We start from the raw sequence: 21,807 nt of genomic DNA on the forward strand, positions 1-21,807 counted from the left end.
GCTCACTGACCATCAGTAGAAGACTGTGGCTGTACTGGGCAGCTCCCAGGTTTGATGTGTCACCTGAAATGAGAAGCAGGGCAGTGCTGAAAAAAGAGGATCCATGCTCAAATAAAGATGACGGCTGACAATGTCCTCCATGGGTACAAAATGTTTATTGACCAACCCATTAGAACTGCATTGAAAATTGTGAAATGTAAGAAAAATCTAACCAGTTAACCTGAATTCTTGAAAAGTTGATTTTTGGGACATATAATAATGTTTCTTTAAAACACAGATACAATGTCTTCATTCAACATGTAATAAGTCTTATTTAGATTGTATAGGTCCTTCTATTTATTTTATAAACATACAATAGAAAAAAGCTGTACAGGGTGAAGAATAGGAGAGTTTCAGAACAGCAACTCTATAATGAACAGCAGCATCCAGTCATATGATGACTAAGGACTACAGAACAATGTGTACATCAACAGGGTCTCAGGACTCCTTGTTCATTTCTCCACTCGTCCGTCCATCCATCCATCCATCCCGCCTCTCCATCTGTCCATCCCAATATCCTCCGTCCAGCCGGCTTTCAGTGTGGTGCTCTCGCTCGGTTTGGCTTTCTCACTTGTATCCTGCTCTCTCTCGCTCTCTCTAGCGCATACACACACTGACTCTTACACACACACAACACACACACTCAGCGTCTGGACAGGTCGCCTCCTGTGAACGGACAGAATCCAAAACAAACGGCACAGAAACAAAGTGAGACCGAGCCAGCTATAACTTCACTGTAATGTTCTATAATAACAAAACACTAGTACCTAATGCATCAAAATACGAACAGTGTTTCCTCAGCAAGATACTCAAGATAGAGGAAGAGAGCGTCACTAGAGAAATGTCTGTGATGTGTGTGTAAGTAAAGAAGAGCGAGCATCAGTTGAGAATGAAAACATTTCTAATCGCAGTTAATATATGTGAGTGTGTGTGTGTGTGTGTAGTGAGTAAGCGTGGCCACATGCTATCGAAGATTGATCGCCGTAACAACCCTATCTGTCAGACGTGATGTCCGCTGGAGTGTGGGACTGGGAGGGGAATACGAGCTGCGAGTTGTTCTGTGTCGTATGTGGCTACATCCAATTAACTAACGCAATCAGCCATGTTGATGAATGGATTAGCACATAATTGCCTCAGAGGTGGGATCCCTGATTGAATTATTCATGGCCGGCAAAGGCAAACGTACGTTTCGCAAAGATTGGAGTGTATGCATGTGTGAATTTGTGTCAATGTATGTAAGTGTCTGTGAGCATGAGGGTGAGTGTGTGTGTGTGTGAGTGTGTGTGTGAGTGTGTGTGTTCTTGTATGTCAGCCTCGCGTTAATGGAAAGTGACAAAGACTGAGATTTTTTTTTTTTTATTGGGAGGGGAACAGACAGACATGATGGCTGTGTGTTATAGCCACTTGGACAGAATGATAAACAGCATGACAGACAGCATGAGTGCTAGCACAGTGTGTGTGTGTGTGTGTGTGTGTGTGCGCAAGAGAGAGCGAGAGAGAGAGAGAGAGAGAGAGAGAGTCTGCGTCCCTCTCTGTCATGGCTCAAGTGTTTTGTGTGAGACGTGTTTTTCGATGGGTTGCAACTGTAGCCAGACCAGGCTGTGTGTGTAGGTGCATGTGTGTGTGTTTGTGTGTGTGTGTGTGTGTGTGTCGAGATGAATAAGAGAGCAAACGTAGCCTGCTGATCCTGTGAGTACATGTGCGCAGAGGCATGAATTTGTTGTGTTTAAATGAATGAATATCATCTCTGTGTGTGCACATACTGATAATGTATACAATATGGATATAAAAAAAAAGAATGTGGTCCATTTGTGTCTGTGAGAGTAAGAAAGAGATGACATCAGTCTCCCGATGTAAAATTACATGACTTTTCCATGACCTTCCATGGCCCAAAATGTTCCTCCTTCCTAGTTTCTTAATGTGTTTCAGCTCACAAAAGTTGTAAAGGGGTCAACAGTCTGGTTTCCTTTACAGTTGGGCTGAAAACAACCATCTAATGCAATCAATGTGTGAAACAAGTTGTAAAATACATTCTGGTATATTCATGTAAAGTGACCCATGTGTAAAATTCCCTGATATTCACTGACTACCCCAGAGTATTTATCAAATTAACAAACTAACTAGAATACAGAAATTCCATGTTCAGTGGGAAGCCTAGAGTGTGTAGGCTGTACATATGCAGTGCGTAAGCAGTTCGGCAAGTAAACATTATACTATGAGTGTTTGTGTGCTTGGTGTGCATGTGAATATGTGACATGGATGTATGAGTGATGCCAGTCCTGCGAGATATGCAAGATGTAAACACCCACACACCCACTCACACATGCACACACACACACACACACACACACACACACCCACTCCTCACCCACCTTGGCAGCTGGTGCACTCGCAGCTATGTATGACAGGCAGGACGACGGGCTCGCTCTCTCCACTCTCACACTGCAGGCTGAGGAAGCGAACCGGGTTGTCAGGGTCCAGACGGTAACTACAACACTCACAAACTGACTGGAGGTAGGGCTCCTGATGGAGGGAGGAGGAGGAGGAGGAGGAGAGGGGATGAGAAGAAGCAAGGAAGGAGTAAAGGAGGCAGGTGAGGAGGTGAAGGGAGAGGGGTGGGATGACAGGAGAGAATAGAAGAGGAGTGGAGAAGAGAGTGGAAGTGAGAGGAGGCAATTAGGAGATGGGGATAGGATGTGGGGTGAAGAAAGGGTGAGATCAAGGAAGAAGGTCATGAGAGGAGAGCATATCAGAAGAAGGGAGGAAAAGGAGGATAGGAGAGGGGAGGCGAGGGGGAGAAACAAGAGCAGAGAATAGAGTGGGTGGGAGAAACAGATGGGAAAGAGAAGTGGAGAGGACGAGTTGAGAGAGAGGATGGGAAAGTTAGCAGAGAGGAAGGAGAAAAGAAAGGGAGACAAGAAAGAGAGAAGGAGGAGTGGTGGAGAAATCAGAATCAGAACCTCTTAACATTATATATACAAGAAATAACAAGTGACAAGGTGACACAGTATCAGCTGCTGACCCACATGTATCAAGGACATAAAGAAGCTCATATGGAGTGCAAAAATATACAATAACATCAATATACATTAGACAAAAATGCAATTTCCACTTGTGCATCCAAAATATAAAATATAGCACTACATGACAAGTTTTATTCCAAAATTAGATGGCACCAAAAAGTGCCACCTACTCTTTTAGTATGAATAGTAGTTAATTTAAGTCCTAAATGATAACACTTCTACAGACTGGACCCTGCATATTTTCAAGAGATATTAAATTATGAACTTCGGGTAATGATTTAGCATTTTGGAACAGAACTCTTGAAATACAAAAATACTCAGCAGCCTCGGTGGTCTGCATGATAGCAGGAAACTTCATGGAAGTCGTGTTCGTGTGTGTCCAATTAGTGCACAAAGGGAGAGGGAGAGAGAGAATATGAGGAAAAGTAGAGTGGATGATAGGAGAAAATGGTAAAGAGATGATAAGAGGAGAAGGAGGTGAGGAAGGGAGGAAGAAAGGAAGGGAGGTATTAGTCCGGGATCAAAAACTGACAGCTCGTTCCTCCACTAAAAATGCCCATTCATTAGTGCAGTGCACACTTTGAAAAGTCAGCATTGTGTGTGTGTGTGTGTGTGTGTGTGTGCATACACTGAATACTGTTAGAGAGAAAAGAGAGAGAGCGAGATCGAGAGAGAGAGAGAGAGAGAGAGGCATTCAATTCCCGTGAATGCGCTCACTCCTGATGATCAATGAAAAAGGAACTTCTCGGTGCTGCCGAGTCACCGGTTACCATCCCCTGTTGCCACGGTAACGGGAGGTAACGACACATTTGGCTGAGCTAATGTTTATTTTTACTAATCTCCCAGCATGGCTGCCTCTATTTTTACAGTGGAGATAAATACATGCCAACGAAGAACAAAGTCACCATGGTGATAAGGTGATGAGCTCGCTGTCCTACGGGGATGAACAGACACACGTGACCGCAGGAGAAAAAAAAAAAAGGATAAAAAGTCTCACATATAGATTCCTATCCAAACCATTATTTAGTTCACCAGTGACCCAAATCTAAATTTCTGTGTTTGTCTTGGCCTGCCATGATGGTAGCTATGTGAACTTCTGCATATTTGACTGTAACCACTGTTGACAGAAGGTAAAATGGTAAAATGAATGACTTTGTAATGCTACATTAGAGAGACTGGGAGCATCATTAGCAGGTCAGCTGTACCCTGCAAGTGTCTGGAATGCCTGTGTTTATAAACAAGAAGACAGATTACAACAGGTGTGACAAGCTGTGTGGGGCCACACTGTATGTTTGACACTTACCACCTTGATACCAGGGCAGGTCTGAGGGGATCACAATTATTAAACATGAGTAGTGGCTTTGATGGTTTGAGGAACAAAATGGTGTTACTGCATTTTTGGCAGCTTATATCAACATTTTGACTAAGTCCAGCAGACATTCTAAATTAAATGAAACCTATGAATATTGCTGAAATGCTTAATTGCAGATGCTGAAGTTGCAATATATGATTAAACACAATGAATTGTACAGTCCTGATGAGCAATTTGCAAACATGAAAAATTACAGTACTACAGTTTTTTTTTCTTTTAGCCTACTATGTAGTCAATATTGATGTTGTCCCTGTTGCCAATAGCCATTCATTGCCATTCCATTCATTGTTGAAAGCAATACCCATCTCTGTTGCCTCAAAATGTTGAACATGCATCATGACCTTTAGAAAATAATTTCAGCTCAGGAGACAGTCAAGCAGATCTACTGTAAAAAGCCAATTCTAATGAAATTCCTTGCAGGAGGTGGGTCAACATGCCTCCACAGTGCTACAAGGACACTGGCAAGCATGCGTGTGTGTGTGTGTGTGTGTGTGTGTGTGTGTGTGCGCATCTGTCTGTCCATACCTCCAGGATGACATCGGTCCTGGACAGACAGCGGCCCCTGCAGAAGCTGACCTCCACATTGTCAAGCCGACAGTCTCCCTTGGTGATGTTCCTGACCTGCATGTAGCGACGGCACTCTGGCACCGGCTCACCTGACAGGACCACAGGGAGGAGGAGGAGGAGGAGGAGGAGGAGGAGGAGGAGGAGGAGGAGGAGGAGGGAGAAAATGGGCCAGAGAGAGACAGAGAGACAGAGAGACAGAGAGAGAGAGAGAGAGAGAGAGAGAGAGAGAGCAGAGGGTGATGAGGAGGAGAATGAGGAACCAGAAGCAGGAAAATGGAGAGGAAAGTAAGGTTTTGTGCATTTGCATTAACAAGACAAAGACAAAAACGAGACAGGAGGAGAAACAGAGAGCTTTCGTTCCAGAACGCACAGTGACATTGCCATGCCCCCTCGCCGCATGTGACATTTTCTCCACCGGGAGAGAGATTAAAGCCCCAATGTAGGCTAAGTAATGTAATCTCTCACTAATTGGGTACTGCGGCAATTGGCTTTTAACCTGCTATAAAATGAAGTATAAAACATACAAATTGAAGAAAGTGGTTTTAGTGTCACTGCATAGCGTGAAGGTTAAACGAAAATATACAGTACAGCACCATATAAAGTATTTTTGACCTTTACAACATACGATAATTGCATTTGAAATATGTTTTGCATTACAATCTATTGTTAAGGATTAGTTGAAGGCATTTATGCTTTATCCACACACTGAGTAGCTCCTGTTTTTCTCAAGTACCTCACTGTGGCCTTGGTAGTTTTTGACACTAGGGCTGTACTCTCATGTCATGGGGGCATTATATAGAATACAGAGTCATCTATTTTACCTTTTCTGATAAAAATGATTTACATTTGTAAGTGTTAATGCTTTCAGGATAATTTATGTACTCTAGATGGAACATTTATGTGGGCTATGTTAAAAAGGATGAGTGAACTTGTAATTTGTCGTACTTACCGGGAAACTCCTTCCGGCAGACTGGACAGCAGCTGCCAGGTTCCTCCACCTTGACCTCCCCCTGAGAGAGGAGAGGAGATCATTTGTCTTTTACAGTCATTTAATCAGGCAGGTCACTAGTGGTTTTTAATCCTGGTCCTCAGGAACGGAGTCCTGCTGATTTTCATTCTAGCCATCTAATCAGGGACTGATTCACACCTGGGATGCCAGTTAAATACAATGAACTAGCTGACAGGATAGAAAACCACTCTGGGTCCCAAGGATCAGGATTCAGAGCCACTTACTTACAGTAGTAATCTGTGACATTTTCATATAAATAAATGTCTATTTTGTTATTCTCTATCACTGCTTGATATAACACAATACCATTTGCGATCATTTTATAGTCATTCTTTGCCCTTTTTGGAACTCTTTAGAAACGGCCTCCATTCACTCCAGTTGTTTTAGAAAAGGCTGCTACAGAGCAGCACTAGCTAACTCGCTGTATGTTATATTGACATACAAACCTCACCAGACAGACAAAAACAATTTACAATGAATGAGATGGGCGAAGAGTGGAGGGCGAGGTAAGGAGAGGAGATGAGGAGAGACGTGAATGAGATAAACTACGGATAGGAGAAGAGACGTTAGGAGACGAGAGCAGGCAATGGGTTGGAATGAAGCATCGGTACAGACTATATATATATATATAAATCCAGGTACAGTATTTTAAACGAAAGGAGGGACGATGTGAAGCAGATGATGAAAGGAGGAGGGAAGAGGAAGAGAGAGAAGACAGGCAGTCAGAGAGCGAGACAGCGAGAGGGAGCAGCAAAATAGCAGCTGACGAAGGAGCAGCGAGAAAAAAGAGGCCAAGAGTAAGACATAAAGACCAAAAATAGAGAGAAAAACAGAAAGAGGGACAGAGAGACAGTGAGGTAGGGACACAGAGGGACAGAGAGAGAGAGAGAGAGAGAGGGAGAGAGAGAGAGAGATCCAGAGCAGTCCAGTGAGTGGCAGGGAGTCCCGCCGTGTGCCTCTCTGAGAATAGCTGCTGTTAGCACACTGAGTCACGCTGTCCCAGCAAAGACACACACACACACACACATACAGGCTGACAGCAGGCATCAGCACCCCATCCAACACCAGCACCACCTCACCCCTTGGACTCCACCCAACTACACCATCTGTCTGAGACACACACACACTCATAAATACACACACCCCTGTTAACTGCTCACCCCGAGGACTTATCCTCCCACTCTGCACTGCCCCCGGCATTCCCTCAAGGATGGAGGGAGCCCACTCACTTAAAAGGTGGGGGGGGGGGCATTTAAAGTGTGTGTATGTGTGTGTGTGTTTTGATAGAAGGGGTGTGAAAAGGGAATGCTTGGTTATCTAAAAGGAGACTTGACATTTAAAGGGTAATGATATTTGTGTCATTTACAGACTGCGCGAGAAGGGAATCACAGCTCGATTAATGCGTCTCTGGTAAAAACGAAATATGAGTGTGATTTAGCTGCTGTTTGTGAGGAATACAGCTCGATACCTTTTATCACCACATTAGATTAGATTTCATTAACAGAACTTGTGGCAGCAGCTCTCGCTTGCTAAGAGATTTCAATACAAAAATGCGAGTCATAAATAACAAGATTACACTGACAGTAACCAATTCTCAGCCTGTCAGGAGAGGGAACTCTGCGTTAAATGACCTTTTTATATTGGCGAGGATAAGGCGGGAGGAGCACTCTCACCAAGGCATAAGTTAGTGCAGCTAGGAGAGGTGAGGGATTTGGAAATGCAATTAGACAAAGCTGCACAAGTTACAACCCCTCCAGAAACTGTGTGCACCAGCATAAGACCTGATCTACTGCAGCCTAACGCCCAGTGGACTGTCTACTTTGTAGAGCGAACCGTGCAATGAACCTCACCTTCACCCCACCAAGTTCTGTATGTCGGCAGAATTTATTTTTACCTTGCCATTACTGTTTCAGTGCTGTGGTGCTTAAGACATAATTCAGCTCAGTGAGTCAGGGGCGAGACACTCCTATACTTGTGCGCCATCACACTTCATCATGGTGTACAGAAAATCATTTTCTACAAATGATGTCTGTTCTTTTTAGGGCAGTATCCGATTAATAAAAGGAAGTAAAAGTTGGACTGTGAAAATTTTACTTTAAATCCAAATCTTCAGACCTTAGCTGCCCATTTCACCACCCACAATCCTCTTGGCATATTCGGAAAGAACTTATATGTCATCACCAGATTCACCACACAGAAACAGAGTGGAGTTCCAGCCCGGATACAAGGAGAAGAGAGGGAGCGTCACAGCTGTTTGAGACAAGTAAGCACTTCTTTTTCAAAACCAGCAACAAAATAAGACAAAGATGTCATATTTCTTGTCAAAAAACAGGATAAGTTATCACAGGAAGAGACAGAATATGAATTTGTAACTTCTTCCCATCTTCCGCGCCTTCCCGTCTTTCAGGACACATCCTTCCCCTCTGTTTCTATCTATGTACCGCAGAACTGGACAAAATACGTACTTGTTTGGTACCAAGTGTTCCATCTGGCTCAAGGACTAGAAAAATCAATTCATATTTTATGTGCAGTTTTTTCTTTCTACATCTGCCTCTAGTTGTACAGAGCGCATGCATAATTGACCGATCGGCTCGGCGTCTTCTGCTAGATGAAGGTCCGGTAACCACTCATGTGTGTATGCTGTCTGCACGCTGTCTGCGAGACAGAGGCAGAGTCATTTTTTCCGGGAAATTAATGTCACCCACGATGACAAGCACGTACCAGTACCCATAATCCTCAATGCATGACAATACCATTACACAAACCATATGTATACTTTCGCTACCCGAATTTTGACTGGTCAATATTTCAAAACTGCACTATTATATTAAAAACAAAGTTCTTAAGATGACTCGCAATTTCAATTTTAAGAGATATTGCGCTTTATATACATGCAAGGAATGATTTTGTAAGAGCAAATGTCAGCTTTTTTCAAGTGGTGAGGAATCCAGGAAGTAGCAGTGTTTCAGACGGGGCTAGAAGGGCAGGGGAAAGGAAAAAGTGCGGACCTGTGGGTGGATCGGTATTGATTTACCTTGGGCAGCGACTCACAGAGAACATCCCACATATTCTTGAGGGAGCCCAGCACTTTCTCCTTTGGTCACAGTAATTGAGATGTTTGTGACTGCTGGAGACACTGTGTGAACTGCACCACCTCGGGGGAACAACAGTGGTGGAATGGACTGATGTGTTTGTCTGGGAAACTGACCAGACTGAGGCATGTGGCATCATGTAGACATTCAGCCTCAGTTTCCTAGGATACCTAGTAATTGCTTTTTTTATAAACCTCAAGATCATGCATTCTACAACTTGAAATTGTAAAACTCCCACTTGTTACTTGCTTGGACAGCATGCATCTACATGCTGTTGCTCTTCTCATCAAAGAGAATACATTTGGAAATTGTTTTATTTTGTTCTCTTGCCAGCCAGCAGAAGGTTCAAGAAATGATTTGAGAACCAGCTGATTAACATATGAGTGTTGTGTTATCAAACTACATAGGTTTGATTTTCATAACTACATGGGGTTAATTTCTCAGAAGGGACTTGATGTGTAAATACCTTTGTGATTTGGCTTTTTTTTTTCTAGCTTTTTTTTTTATCTGTCAGCATTTAACCTACTGTGCTATGTTTTTTGCTATGATACACTCACTTCTTAGCCTAATGTGCATGAGTTGACTGTTAATATTGTTCGACAGTCACTCTTCCTATTGAGTGAACTGAAACCCAACTGTTCCACTGTCAAAATCAAATTACCTATCAAACATTTCTACCACTCAAACTGTCAACACGATTGCTACGGGAAGATGACTGGTGTAAGGACAGATCAAAACCTCCTTGGAGCTTGGCTGTAAGACGAGCCTGACAGAACAGTCATCATAGGTAATGTGCAGCAGTATCAGCAGTTACTGGACAGTTGTCAAAAGAAGTAAAACAAGGCGTACTGATTGGTCAGTGATGCATCTGCTCTATGTAACTACAGGCCTATGGAATAAAAGCTGCACATTACACATCAATGTAGCTTCAAAGTCCACAAGCCAGGCCGATTAGTTGGTACCTAAATACTTAAGACCTCGGAAATAGGTTTTAGTGACACAGTGGACTATTAGGGGACTATTGGCTCCCTTTGGATGGCCTTATTATTAGATATGGAGAACACTTACTGTGGAAAAAATAGAAAAATACAAAATCAGACAGATGGAAAAAAAGGTAGAGTGTTAGTGCGTGTCTCACCTCATCACAGTAGAGTGGAGGACACCTCGACTGGCACAGTTTCCTCCCGTTCACACAGCGACATGACAGGCAGCCCTCCTCCCACTCCGAGCCTGCCTGTCTCACACACACACACACACACACGCACACACATTTTATTCACTCACCACTGGTGTCTCCACACTTTTCAAATGTAGGTGCTGCAGGTGCTATGATGGTGCCTCATTACCCTTTACTTCATGAGCACTGGCATTACTGTCTCACTGACATTGTAAAAATGTGTTTGTTTTTTTATGTTTTTTTTCATTTTTTTACCTTTATTTATCCAGGGAAAGTTGACAATGCAATGCACGCTCCCTTTTTTTGTCTTATAGGTCAGGATCCATTGATTTAGTCTATCCACAAAATTTCTGGCGGCACAGTTGTACATAATTTAAAAACATAGTTATGGAGGCACATGAACATCCCTCAGTCGGGCTGTAACATATGTTATAATAGAGACAGCCATGATTTTTTTTTTGTGTCTGCTACTGGAATCCTTGGCAGTGATCAGTTTTGCCCGTACAAAAGCACCCACTGGGGATGGCCTTTGTAGCTCACACTGAGCCATTTGGCATAATGGTTATGAGGTGGTTGATTAGGAAACCATAGAGGGTCTTTATATGGACATGAGTCATCACAACCTGACAGAGAGAGTGAGAGAGAGAGAGAGAGAGAGAGAGAGAGGCAGAAAGACAGATATGAGAGAGGGATGGGGGGGTAAAGGGAGAGGGAGAGAAAGAGAGAGGGGAAGAGAAACAGAGAGAGGAAGATGAAGGGAGAGGGTGAGAGAGTGAAGAACAAGAGAAAAAGGAGACAGAGAGAGAGAGACAGAGTAACCAGTGAGAAAAAGGAGAACGAGAACGCTAAAAAGAAAGCGAAAGAAACACCTGACAAGGGAGAAGGGAGAGAGACATGAGGGGGAAAAGGGAGGGAGAGAGAGGAAGAAAGAAAAAAGAAAAGATAGGAAAAAGAAAGACAGGCAGACTGAAAGAAAGGCAGGCAGAGGAAAGAACAAGAGAAGGGGACCCGACCTCTTGTCACTGTATGATTAATTCTCATAATCCTATAATATCCCCTCCCTCATAAATAATTCCTGGCAGGCTTGCCGAGTTGCGGTCCGAGCGCCGGCTTTCTACGGGGTTTCCTGCATTATTAATGAGGCTGAAGGCTGCAGAGGCATTGTGGTGTAATGTGGCCCACGGGGCATGTCACTCATCTTCTAATAGGCCCTTCTTTATGAGTAAATAACACAATGGAAGTGAATGGGAGGGCACGTAAACACCGTGCTAATGGTAAGGGTCAGACAAACACCACAATGAGGCAGGCACAATGGGTACAACCTGCCAAGCTGGCTGGGCAGCAGCTGTCTTATTTACTTTGGGCATAAGCCAGTGCGTGTGTGTGTGTGTGTGTGTGTGTGTGTGTGTGTGCTTGTGTATGTGTGGGTGCACATGCTTGTGTACACCAGCGCAGATCTGCCTGCATGTATGTCCCCAAATCGGTGGGTGGAGAATGCCTGTCAGTGGATACACAGTGGTGCACGTCTGTATGTATGTGTGTGTGTGTGTGTATGTTATGTACCTCCCGCAGCACGCCCTGGTCATGGCAGGGGCAGAGGGCGGGGATGACACAAACGGCATCTGTGTTTCGGTAAAGCCCCTCCTGACACACGCAGCCCTCCGTGGAGTGGCTGCAGTTGACAGGAGCAGAGGCGTAGATCTCCTGGCAGCTCCTCTCGCACACCGGGACCTCCTCTGACATGCTCCTCCTCCACCGCTCCCCGTCAGGACACGCTGCGGAGGAGGAGAGGGGAGGGAATTAAGCGAGCGTGGGGAAGGTGTCAAGGAGTAGAAGGGGAAATAGAGAGGGTGGGATGGGTGGGAGGAGGTGGCATAAATGGGAGTAGGAGGCGGAAGGAGGAAGAAGAGATGGGGGGAAAAAAGGTGGGATGGGGAAAGGGAGTTGGGAAAATGGAGAGAATATAATGATAAAATGGTGGGGGAAAGGGAGACGGGGGAATTAAAGGGGAACGAGGAGGGAGGCGTGGTCGGAAAATGAGAGAATTAGAAGGTATTTATCACTGTGACACCTTAACCCTCTCTCTCTTTCTCGCTCTCACAAGTTAAATTAAACACTTAAGACTTTTGTAATGCCAGTGGAAATAAAATTGAACACCGATTTCATCCTGAAAATTAGCCTGAGGAGTACAAAAAGACCACTTAAGTATGCATCAGCACAACCAGGGAGATTTCACACTAGAAAAGCAGTGCACTGAGAAAATGTTTTAAGACCTCTGGAACCACATTTCAGACTCAAATAAAAAAATTGACTGTATTCAAAACCTTTCAAGGCTTCAAATTCCATTTAAAATATTTTTAGACTTCTTAAGGACCTGCACACATCCTGAACAAATTGCTTGCTTTTATATAAGGGCTAGTAGCTCCACATTCCCACAGATATTATATTGCAGTGTTTACAGATGTGAGCAATAAAACATCACTTAGCCCTCCTCCTCTCACTCACCACAATCAGGGGCCATGCAGGTAGCGGTGCGGTGGTCAGGGCCTTCGCACGGGGCCCCTCCATATTGGCTGGGCTGGAGGACGGTTCTGGTGGAGCTGAGTCGCCCCGTACCACAGCTGGCTGAGCAGGAGCTCCACTGGGACCAGCTGGACCACTCACAGTCAACTGGAGGAGAGAAGAGCAGTGGATGGGGGAAGCGTGTAAAGCAACATTTTCAGTTCAGTGTTTCCTTTACGTTCATGTATCTGCAGCAGTAAGGCAACTGGATGAATTTTCATTGTGTAAATATAATGAAAGTTCATCATCTGAGCATTACTGTGAAGCTCGCCTGAGAAATTAAAGTTACAATTACAGAGCCATATACGTTGATATAAATATCAAAATGAGAGCCATTCTTAAACTGCAACACCTGATAAAAAAATGATACACAAAACACTGTTGTTTGTTATTTAATAAGTATGTTAATCAGTGTTAATCAAATTTTTTTTTTTTTTTTTACAAAGGCTCACAAAAGACTCTGCCTGCTGTGTTTCTACGATCTGGTTTCAGAGTTCACTCTAACCAAGTAGACCATTCATAGGAGGGGGGGGGGGAGTGAAAGAGATAAAGACAGGGAGAGTGAGAGGGAGAAGGAGAGAAAGAGATTGACCACATAACCCAAATGCAAATTTTTACCGTACTTCCAAGAGGTCATTAAAAGTGGCAGTGGCTGTTAGGTGTTAAGCACAGTTTGCACTGCTTGGGCCGTAGCCGACAGCTGTGCTCACTCTGACCAACTAGGCCATTCCCAGTCCAGTGGAGAGAAGGAGAGAGAAAGGCAGAGAGAGGGAGCAGGATAAGTGGAAAGGAGGGGCAGAGAGAGAGGAGAGAGATGCAGAGAAAGAAAGAAAGAAAGAGGCATGAGAAATGAGGATGAAGACAAATGCGTGCGATAAGAGCATGAGAAATGGAGAAGGAAATTGCAAAGCACATGAAGAAAGAGTGAGGAAGGGACAAAGGATAGGTGAGATAGTGCAAGAGTGAGAATGAAAGAAAAGTACAGTAGGTCAAATGATGACAGATGAAAAAGCTAGGTCAAATCCCAGAGATATTCACACATTCAAGTCCCTGCTGAGAGTATGAGGGAAAGGGGGGGAGCTGCACTATGTGACACTATATTCCCCAGTATCACAAAGCTCTTTCTCCCACTCCTAGTACAAGGTGCCATTGTGTGTTTATGAAACAAAAACCCAGTAATGGCCTTTGAAGGCTATGATTGATGTGACTGTTGCTTAATTATTGCAGCCAACTGTTGGAGCAGCTGTTACTAACTATACATAGGTTGACATATCTATCACAGCCTTGACAGTTCAACCAAAGATTCTCGTTGCTAGTGCTTACATTACTAAAAGAGAGAGGCCCTATACGTAAATGACAAGAAATGCTTTTGGTAAGAGCAGCTGTGACAGAGCATCACTCACCATCACAGGACTCTGAGGTACAGTTAAACACTCCTCCTTGGCAGACACTGGAGAGAGAGTGAGAAGAAAAAGAGTTCAGATATGAGTTAAGAAAAAAAAAAGAATTAGGTTGATCGTAAGGCTTTATTTTATTAGAATTGAAGGTTGTGACACCAAAGTAATCATCCTGTCAAACAGCTGAGCCCATCAGACTATATTAAATGAGTGTCAAACCCCTGTCAGGAAGATGAAATGACTTACGCCATGTCTGGATGTCTGCTGCAGGGTACTCTGCATGCCAGACTATCTATTACAGTAGATAAGGTGGTACTCATTGGATTAGGTGGACGTTGTTATTGGCTGTATAGTCTGACTGAGATGATGAAACTGAACTCCCTGAAAACCCTTTCAAAGATTTAACTTCAAGGTGCTCCCAATGAGAATGAGACCATGGTCAAGACGATTGGTAGCCTCATACCTTACACTAGTGGTATTATTAGCACATTTCCCATAAACCCCATTGCTTCTTCAGTGAAAGGTTTTCTCTTTCACTTTACTGAAGAAGATAAACTGAACTGAAGGAAGGAAGACAGGGAGGTCAAAGGTCAGGATAAGTTACAGAGCAGTAGCCCTGGAGCTAGTAGGGATTCAGTGTCTTGCTCCAGGACACTTCAGCAGGGTGGATGCTTGCCGACACAGGGGCTTGAACCTTGGTCCTCCGGTCCTCCTCTGACCCACAGGAAGGACTAAATGAATGAATGAATGGATGCAACCACGTGTAGTATATTACCATGTGTTGCAGAGGTGCTGAATGGTGGTTCCAGGTGGCAGCAGAGCTTCTGTGATCTCCTCAGTGCTGATATTCCAACTTTGGTTACCGAATGGCAGGGAGAGAGGTGAACAGGGACAGTCGGCCTGGGACACACAGGAGCCTCTATACAAAACCTGGCAGAGAGGGCGAGGGAGACAGTGAGACTTGTAAGAGACAGAAACACAGCTGGAGGAGGGAAAAAGTATTGCAGCTGCAGATGAGGGGTCCAGACACACACACACACACACACACAGACGGTCCAGACCTGTCCAGGGGGGCAAGTGCAGCCGGGGGTGCAGGGTCCAGGTAAACACTGAGCCTGTAGCCACAGGTCCTCACAGGTATGTGGACAGGAACCAGCACACACACTGAATACCTGGCCGCTGGGACACTCTGGAATACACATACACACACTAATGAACAAGCAAACAAACAATCAGCATCATGTCTGATATTTATTCAACTAAAGAGTCATATGTGTATGATATTTTGTACATGCATATGTTAAAGTTTATAAAAGGGATAGAACAGATGTGGCTGAGTCACATTTGAAGCAGATGTAAAACACCTGATAAACACACATCTGTGACTGCATACCACTTTACACACTTTAATTATAAATGCACCAACACAAAGTCACCACTCTTACAGGTACTTATGAGTTGCTTAGCAACCGCTTTATTTAGCTACTGTTCAATAACTATATTGCTTGGCAGAGGAATGACATGGATTATTATTATTATTAATTATTATTTAGTAAAAATTAAATTGAACATTTGGATTCTTTCTTTTTTTAAAACAATGTTGTGTTCAAGCCATTTCATAAAAGCAATAAATTGCTTGACTTTGCATTGTGATTAACAACGCCTCCTGCTCGTTGTAAAGTATGGCCTCTCTTGCTTTATTTAATTTCTAAATTTACAACCCCAACGATGTGTGTGTGTGTGTGTGTTACCAGGCAGGCAGCTGTTGGTGTTACAGACAGTGTGCTGCTCAAATGGTCCAGCACAGGCCATCCCGCCAGGCTCTGGCTCCCTTACGATTGTCTTGTTCCGCACTGACACCCCGCCGCCACACGAGGCGCTGCACTCACTCCAGGGCGACCACTCACTCAATACACAACTCTCTGTGAGAGAGAGGAGATGAAAAGAGAGAGATGGAGGATTGGTAGCCAACAACAAAGACAGAGTGCCTGAAAGTTTCAACAAGTTAAATTTAGGACTTTTTAAGACCTTCTTATAATATATAAGAATATAAGAATGAAAGCATCTAAAACTGAATTTAAGATTTCAAAATGTTATATTTAACCATTTTCAATAACTTTTAAGGCCTTGCGTCTACATAACAAGATCTAAGACATTTTAAAACATTTTCAAAACCTGCAGACAACCTGAAAGTTTGTGTGTGCGAGTGCGTCCCTGCGTTGGTGTTTGTGTGTGTGTTTCATTTCAGACCTGGGCAGGTTGGCAGATCACAGCTCTCCGTCTGGATGGTGTCAGTACAGGAAGGGCCGCCCTCTGTGTCCTGGCAGGGACGTGTCCTTGTCCTCTGGCCACGCCCGCAGGACGCTGAGCAGGTGCTCCATTGGCTCCAGGGCTCATAAACTGGACAGGGAAGTTTGGTGCACACCAGTGCGCCATTCTCACACACACTGGAGGTGGAGAAGTGGGGGAAATGAAGGGGGAAATTTTAGTTAAGTCTGAATGATGATGAGGAGAGAGCTTACAGGAACAGTCCATAATTGCAGTAAAGTGTCTGAGAGTTAGATGTGAGGACTGACAGTATGTGACAACTAAAAATGCGAAAACAAACTCAAAACATGAAATTCATGTAGCCGTTCTCACCAGGTGTTACACTCCATGGTGAGGTTCTCTCCAGGGCTGAACTCCAGAGTCCCGTTGCCTGATGGGATACCACAGCGACACTCTGTCACCGGCACACAATGACTGTCTTGCAACAGCTGTCCCTCTGGACACCGACAACCTGAGAAAGGAAATGAAAGAGAATGACATACAGAGAGAGAGAGAGAGAATGTGTTGGCTAATTTAAGATTTAACACTGGGAAAGAGTCCCATTCGGACAAATTCCTTTATAAAAGGACATGCTTTACATTTCAGAAATCAAATACTACCTGGGTGACAGGCTCCTTGGAGACACTGCACATGCTCCCATAGGTCAGTGCAGCTGCGAGGACACTGGTTGGCACAGCCCTCTTGGTAGGTCCGCCCCCTATCCTCACAGCGCTCACCTAGGATACAAGGAAAGTAATTCACTCTCCCCCATTTCCATAAATAAAGGGAAGTATCCATAGGGTACAGTAAGGAAGCAAACAAAAAGGACATGACTAGGGGTCTAGTTGGGTTCCTTTGTGTTTGGGCAGGAATGTGAAGCTCTAAGTGCAGTGAGTATGAAAAGCGGAGCTGTACCTGGGCAGAGTGCTGTGTTGCAGCTCTGGCTCTGTGTTTGTTGGCTCCTGCAGCGGGGTCCTGGAGGAGAAGCCAGGGGCCGTCTGTGCCGCTGCCTGACTCCACCGCTGCAAGGCTCCGCACACGCACTCCAGGCGCCCCACACACTCCACTGGCACATATCTGGAATTGCAAAATGATAAGCATTACCATCATCAACTCTGTCCTCTTAATTTCTATCAGCATAATCCTCATCATAATGACTGTAATTATCATAATCATGGCTATTGCTATAATTGCTGTAATTGCTGTAATCATCAACAAAAACAACAAAAACTTATTTATATGGATGGACAGTCAGTTAGGCTTACCTAACAACTGTTAACATCTACTGATTTATGGTTTAGGGACCACATTGTAGGCTAGAGTTTGAGAGTTTTTGAATATGAGTGACTGTATTGAAAAAGTCAAATGTTAGTTTATTCCTACTAAGCAGTTTCCAGATATCTGAACCCACTTGAGATGACAGACATTCCATCTCACATGGTCCCATGGAGCCTCACCAACTATGATCAAGTGCATCACCTCAAATATTTGACATGCATATCAAACCCAAGGTCCGCTGGGTAAAGCCACTTCCATTCATATCCAAAGGGGAGGGGGCAGAGAGAAATAGATAGAGGGATGATAGAGTGAGATGCGGGATGAATTATTCTTTGCACACACCCGACACCAAATCCAATCAACCTTATGTCTCCCCACAGACAGATAGACATTATCCTCTTCCTTTCTTCAACTCTCTTTTCCACTTTCACTCCTAGAGGGAATAATCAGAAGAGGGTAGTGGGGATGCACAATACCAATTTTTCACTGCAGATACCGACTGCGAGGTCTTAACTTAAAGTGTCTGCTGATGCCAAGTATTAATCTGAACTGGCAGCAGGGAACTAACACACAGTACTGGCCCAACAACTTGCTAGGGATGCCTCAAACAACTTTTTCATTGCCAATTCTGTGTGTTCCATTGGTTTTACTAAACAACGTAGATGTCCACTTTTAATTCAGGGGTCATTGGAAAAACAATTGTTAAGATTTTATCAGTTATTTTATCAGTTAGTGTTTTTTTCAATTATTCTCCATTAGAGATATCTAACATCCCTCTATTGGTGAAAAGGTAATCTCTTCAATACTAATAGCACATTTTAGCCTGGTATTAGTCTGATACCGAGGTACTGTATTACTAATACAATACCTCCTTGTGCATCCAAAGGACACAAAACTGCACAGTGAAAGTTTGTGTGTGCATGTGTTGTGTTCCTAGATTGCATTCGTTATGGCAATATTGTCCTTTACTCAATCTTCCTTTAAGATTTGTTCCAGATTTCACGGCTGCACAACACTGTTTTCTCTTTCCTCTGTACAGTATGTTTGTCTTTGCCTCATTTCTGTAGCACCAGCAAACACACAGATTTGTTCTTATTAAACCATTATAGGGACTAGATGTACAGAGATGGGAACTAACTAAAAACTGGACAACAAACATTTGAAATGTATCTAACAGTTGTCCCCCCTTTACTGATATACCTCTGTAGGAGTTTTGTGAATTGTTTATACTTTACTAGATTGTTTATACTTTATACTAGATACTCCACAATGACCAAAACCGGGTCTATTTTGTCTGTTTCACTGTTTTTTTTTTTAAATGCATCCCAAACCATATATCAATGGTTGAAAGGCTCTAATTGTACACCTAGGAACCATTCATAGAAAGTGCTTTAAAATCCATTAGCATCATTATCATTATACAGTGCCTGGCTATCTGCCAACCCTTCTTTTGCAAACATTTTCATCTGGTTGTGTATTCCACCTGTATTCTGGGCACCAGATTCACCTCCCTCTCCTCTCCAGAACAAGACTAGAGTCACTTCATTATCTCAGTCACTCTCTGACCCAACCTGTAATTCAATTTGTTCTATGGTGCCATGCTTGCGTACTGTGACTAGTTCATCACTCTGCATACAATCTTTTAAGGCGGTGCCAGTGGGACCAACATGTCTAATGGAACTCTGGTGGAAAAAAACAGTCCCCCATTCGTTGCTTTTAGATGACTCAATGGCTGCAGTTAGAGGAGGCACTGGGGCTTGACAAAGTGAGGGGAAAGGCAGACTGAGAAACCAACTGGATGTGTGGATTAAGATAAAGGACTCACTTGGTTCAGAGTGTGAACCAAGTGAGTCCTTTATCCTCTTTTTTCCCCTCATGGAGAATATCATTACCTCTGCACATGTTAGTGTCTGGACAGAGCCTCTCCTCTACCAGTGGTCCTGGACATTGGGTCTCCTCCTCCTGTCCGGAGATGGGAAGACCAGAGTCCAGGTCCAAACAGGCCCGGTAGCGCCTCTGGACCGAGACCAGGCCACTGCCGCTGGCAACCCCCTCTGGGGAAATGCTTAGTTGCAGGGAGGAGGAGGAAGAGGGTACGCATGGAGAACAGGGAGTCCACTCTGACCATTCGCTGAGAATCACTGATAATGGGAGGAATCAGAGAGAGAGAGAGAGAGAGAGAGAGAGAGAGAGAGAGAGAGAGAGAGAGAGAGAGAGAGAGAGAGAGAGAGGAAGACCGACAGAGTGAAAGAACAAGAGAGATAGCAGGATGGAATGAGGGGGAGAAGAAGATGGTGCGAAACTAATAAGATGAAGAGTTCTTAGTGGATTATTTACCAAATATATTTAGTCGCTGAAGATTATTCAAGCAAGCACTCTTTTCATTACTCTTGTGTATTACTTATCCGCTTTCTTACCTTCACACTCTCTCATGTCACACTGCAAAGTCCCATCATGGCAGAGGCTAGAGGACAGAGCAGACAACAAGAGGATAATAAGTACACACTATTCTGTTAGACTGGCTGATTTCAGTGTAAAACAGACAAACAGCATATACCATACAGTTGACAGATAGACAGAGACAATAGAGAAAGATTGAAATGTTAGTGCAGATGGATAAAGAAAGGCACAGATGTTAGGATAGATAATACATACAGTAGTCGCAGAAGCAGAAGTTGCCCATTTAACCTGTAGCAATTTATACAGCAGTGGGCACTGTAAACAATTGTTATAGTTATATTTCAGAGAGTAAAACAAGGTCACTATTTATTAGTTTACTACTGTCTGTCAATCAACTGGTTCCCAGACCATTCTTTCTGCCTTCTGATGGCTGAAAAGCAAACTAATTTAAATTTTTAAAACAATTGCTGTAGGCCCTCCACGATGGCTCCATATGTAGATAGCAGACAGGGTCTAACCAGGTACTGCAGCCTATGGTGACTGTAGCCCCCTGAGGGACAGTGACAGGTGTGGGTGGTTGTCCTGAAGCTTGATGCTGCAGATGGACACAACCACACTGCTCTGGAGGAACGCAGCTACTGTTCTGCTGCAACAGACCCTGGCAGGGAAAACACACAGTCGAAACAAAGTAAGCGCTGGCGCAGAGCTAAAGTTAGTCTGTTTTTTTAGCATGGTTTAACATGGAGGCCAAAAAAGATGCATAATCAAAAGCTAACAGTTCATTTTGGAGTTGAGGCAACAGAAAAAACAGACAAACTTAAATGAATAGTTCACCCAAAAATGAACAATGGTGAACAATCTACTCACCGTCATGTCAGTCTAAACACCGGTGAAGTTTGTATATCCCTTGCCCTTTTTGAACTCTAAAGAACCTGTTCCCAGCCACATTAGTTCTTCTGGAGAAGGCTGATATGGAGCAGCGCTAGCAAAATCGCTGTGTGTAATGTGGACATACAAACTTCACCAGTGTTTCGACATGAGGGCGAGTACATAATGACCACATTTTTATTTTTGGGTGAACTATTGTTTTAAGCTCCCTGGCCCCAATACCTACTGTATACACAAGTCAAATCTAGGAAACAATAACTGTCAAATTCATTCTGAATGCTTCAAAATAGTGCTTGACCTTAATCTCACAACTGATGTGCCTACTTTTGAAGATGTTTAAGTGTCTAGCAAGATAAATTCGCTCCTCCTTCGGTTAATCTGTAATGCATTTATGTTGCCACAAACTATGCGCAGAGTTCTACACAAAGATCTCATGCCTTAAACGTATTAATTTTTGATTCAGTGATGAAACATTTTCATTATGAGAGCAAACCAAAACAACATTTTATGCATGCATAATCAAGACAATGCAATACATCTGCAACAAAATGATACAAAATAACCAGATTCTCTCATTTGAAATGACCTTCCATCAGAGGGCAATGCATTTGACACAAATGAATTATGATAACTAACATTGGCGTAATGTCCTATACCTCTGGCGAGCTGCTTTCTTTTACATATTTCATTATCTCC

At 43.6% G+C, this 21,807-nt stretch overlaps 1 protein-coding gene across 1 annotated transcript in view; it reads right to left on the reverse strand.

Moving 5' to 3' along the window:
- Window positions 1–682: 682 nt before the first annotated feature.
- sspo (SCO-spondin) overlaps window positions 683–21,807 on the reverse strand; it is a gene marked incomplete at its 5' end in the record, with an annotated part of 42,378 nt that continues 21,253 nt past the window's right edge. The window contains 18 exons of the mRNA XM_071528368.1: window positions 683–705; window positions 2,412–2,562; window positions 4,960–5,090; window positions 5,951–6,011; window positions 10,241–10,336; window positions 11,843–12,054; window positions 12,785–12,949; window positions 14,245–14,291; window positions 15,014–15,168; window positions 15,300–15,427; window positions 15,990–16,160; window positions 16,489–16,685; window positions 16,879–17,017; window positions 17,166–17,282; window positions 17,461–17,622; window positions 19,716–19,964; window positions 20,241–20,287; window positions 20,742–20,881. Coding sequence (XP_071384469.1) covers window positions 683–705; window positions 2,412–2,562; window positions 4,960–5,090; window positions 5,951–6,011; window positions 10,241–10,336; window positions 11,843–12,054; window positions 12,785–12,949; window positions 14,245–14,291; window positions 15,014–15,168; window positions 15,300–15,427; window positions 15,990–16,160; window positions 16,489–16,685; window positions 16,879–17,017; window positions 17,166–17,282; window positions 17,461–17,622; window positions 19,716–19,964; window positions 20,241–20,287; window positions 20,742–20,881 — 2,391 coding nt within the window. The remainder of the gene's footprint in view (window positions 706–2,411; window positions 2,563–4,959; window positions 5,091–5,950; window positions 6,012–10,240; window positions 10,337–11,842; window positions 12,055–12,784; window positions 12,950–14,244; window positions 14,292–15,013; window positions 15,169–15,299; window positions 15,428–15,989; window positions 16,161–16,488; window positions 16,686–16,878; window positions 17,018–17,165; window positions 17,283–17,460; window positions 17,623–19,715; window positions 19,965–20,240; window positions 20,288–20,741; window positions 20,882–21,807) is intronic.

The sequence above is a fragment of the Centroberyx affinis genome, unplaced genomic scaffold (genome assembly GCF_046629955.1).
Source record: "Centroberyx affinis isolate AG114_WGS23_722 - 3 ecotype Tasmania unplaced genomic scaffold, CSIRO-AGI_Caff_v1 ptg001667l_1, whole genome shotgun sequence".
Taxonomy (NCBI): Eukaryota; Metazoa; Chordata; class Actinopteri; order Beryciformes; family Berycidae; genus Centroberyx; species Centroberyx affinis.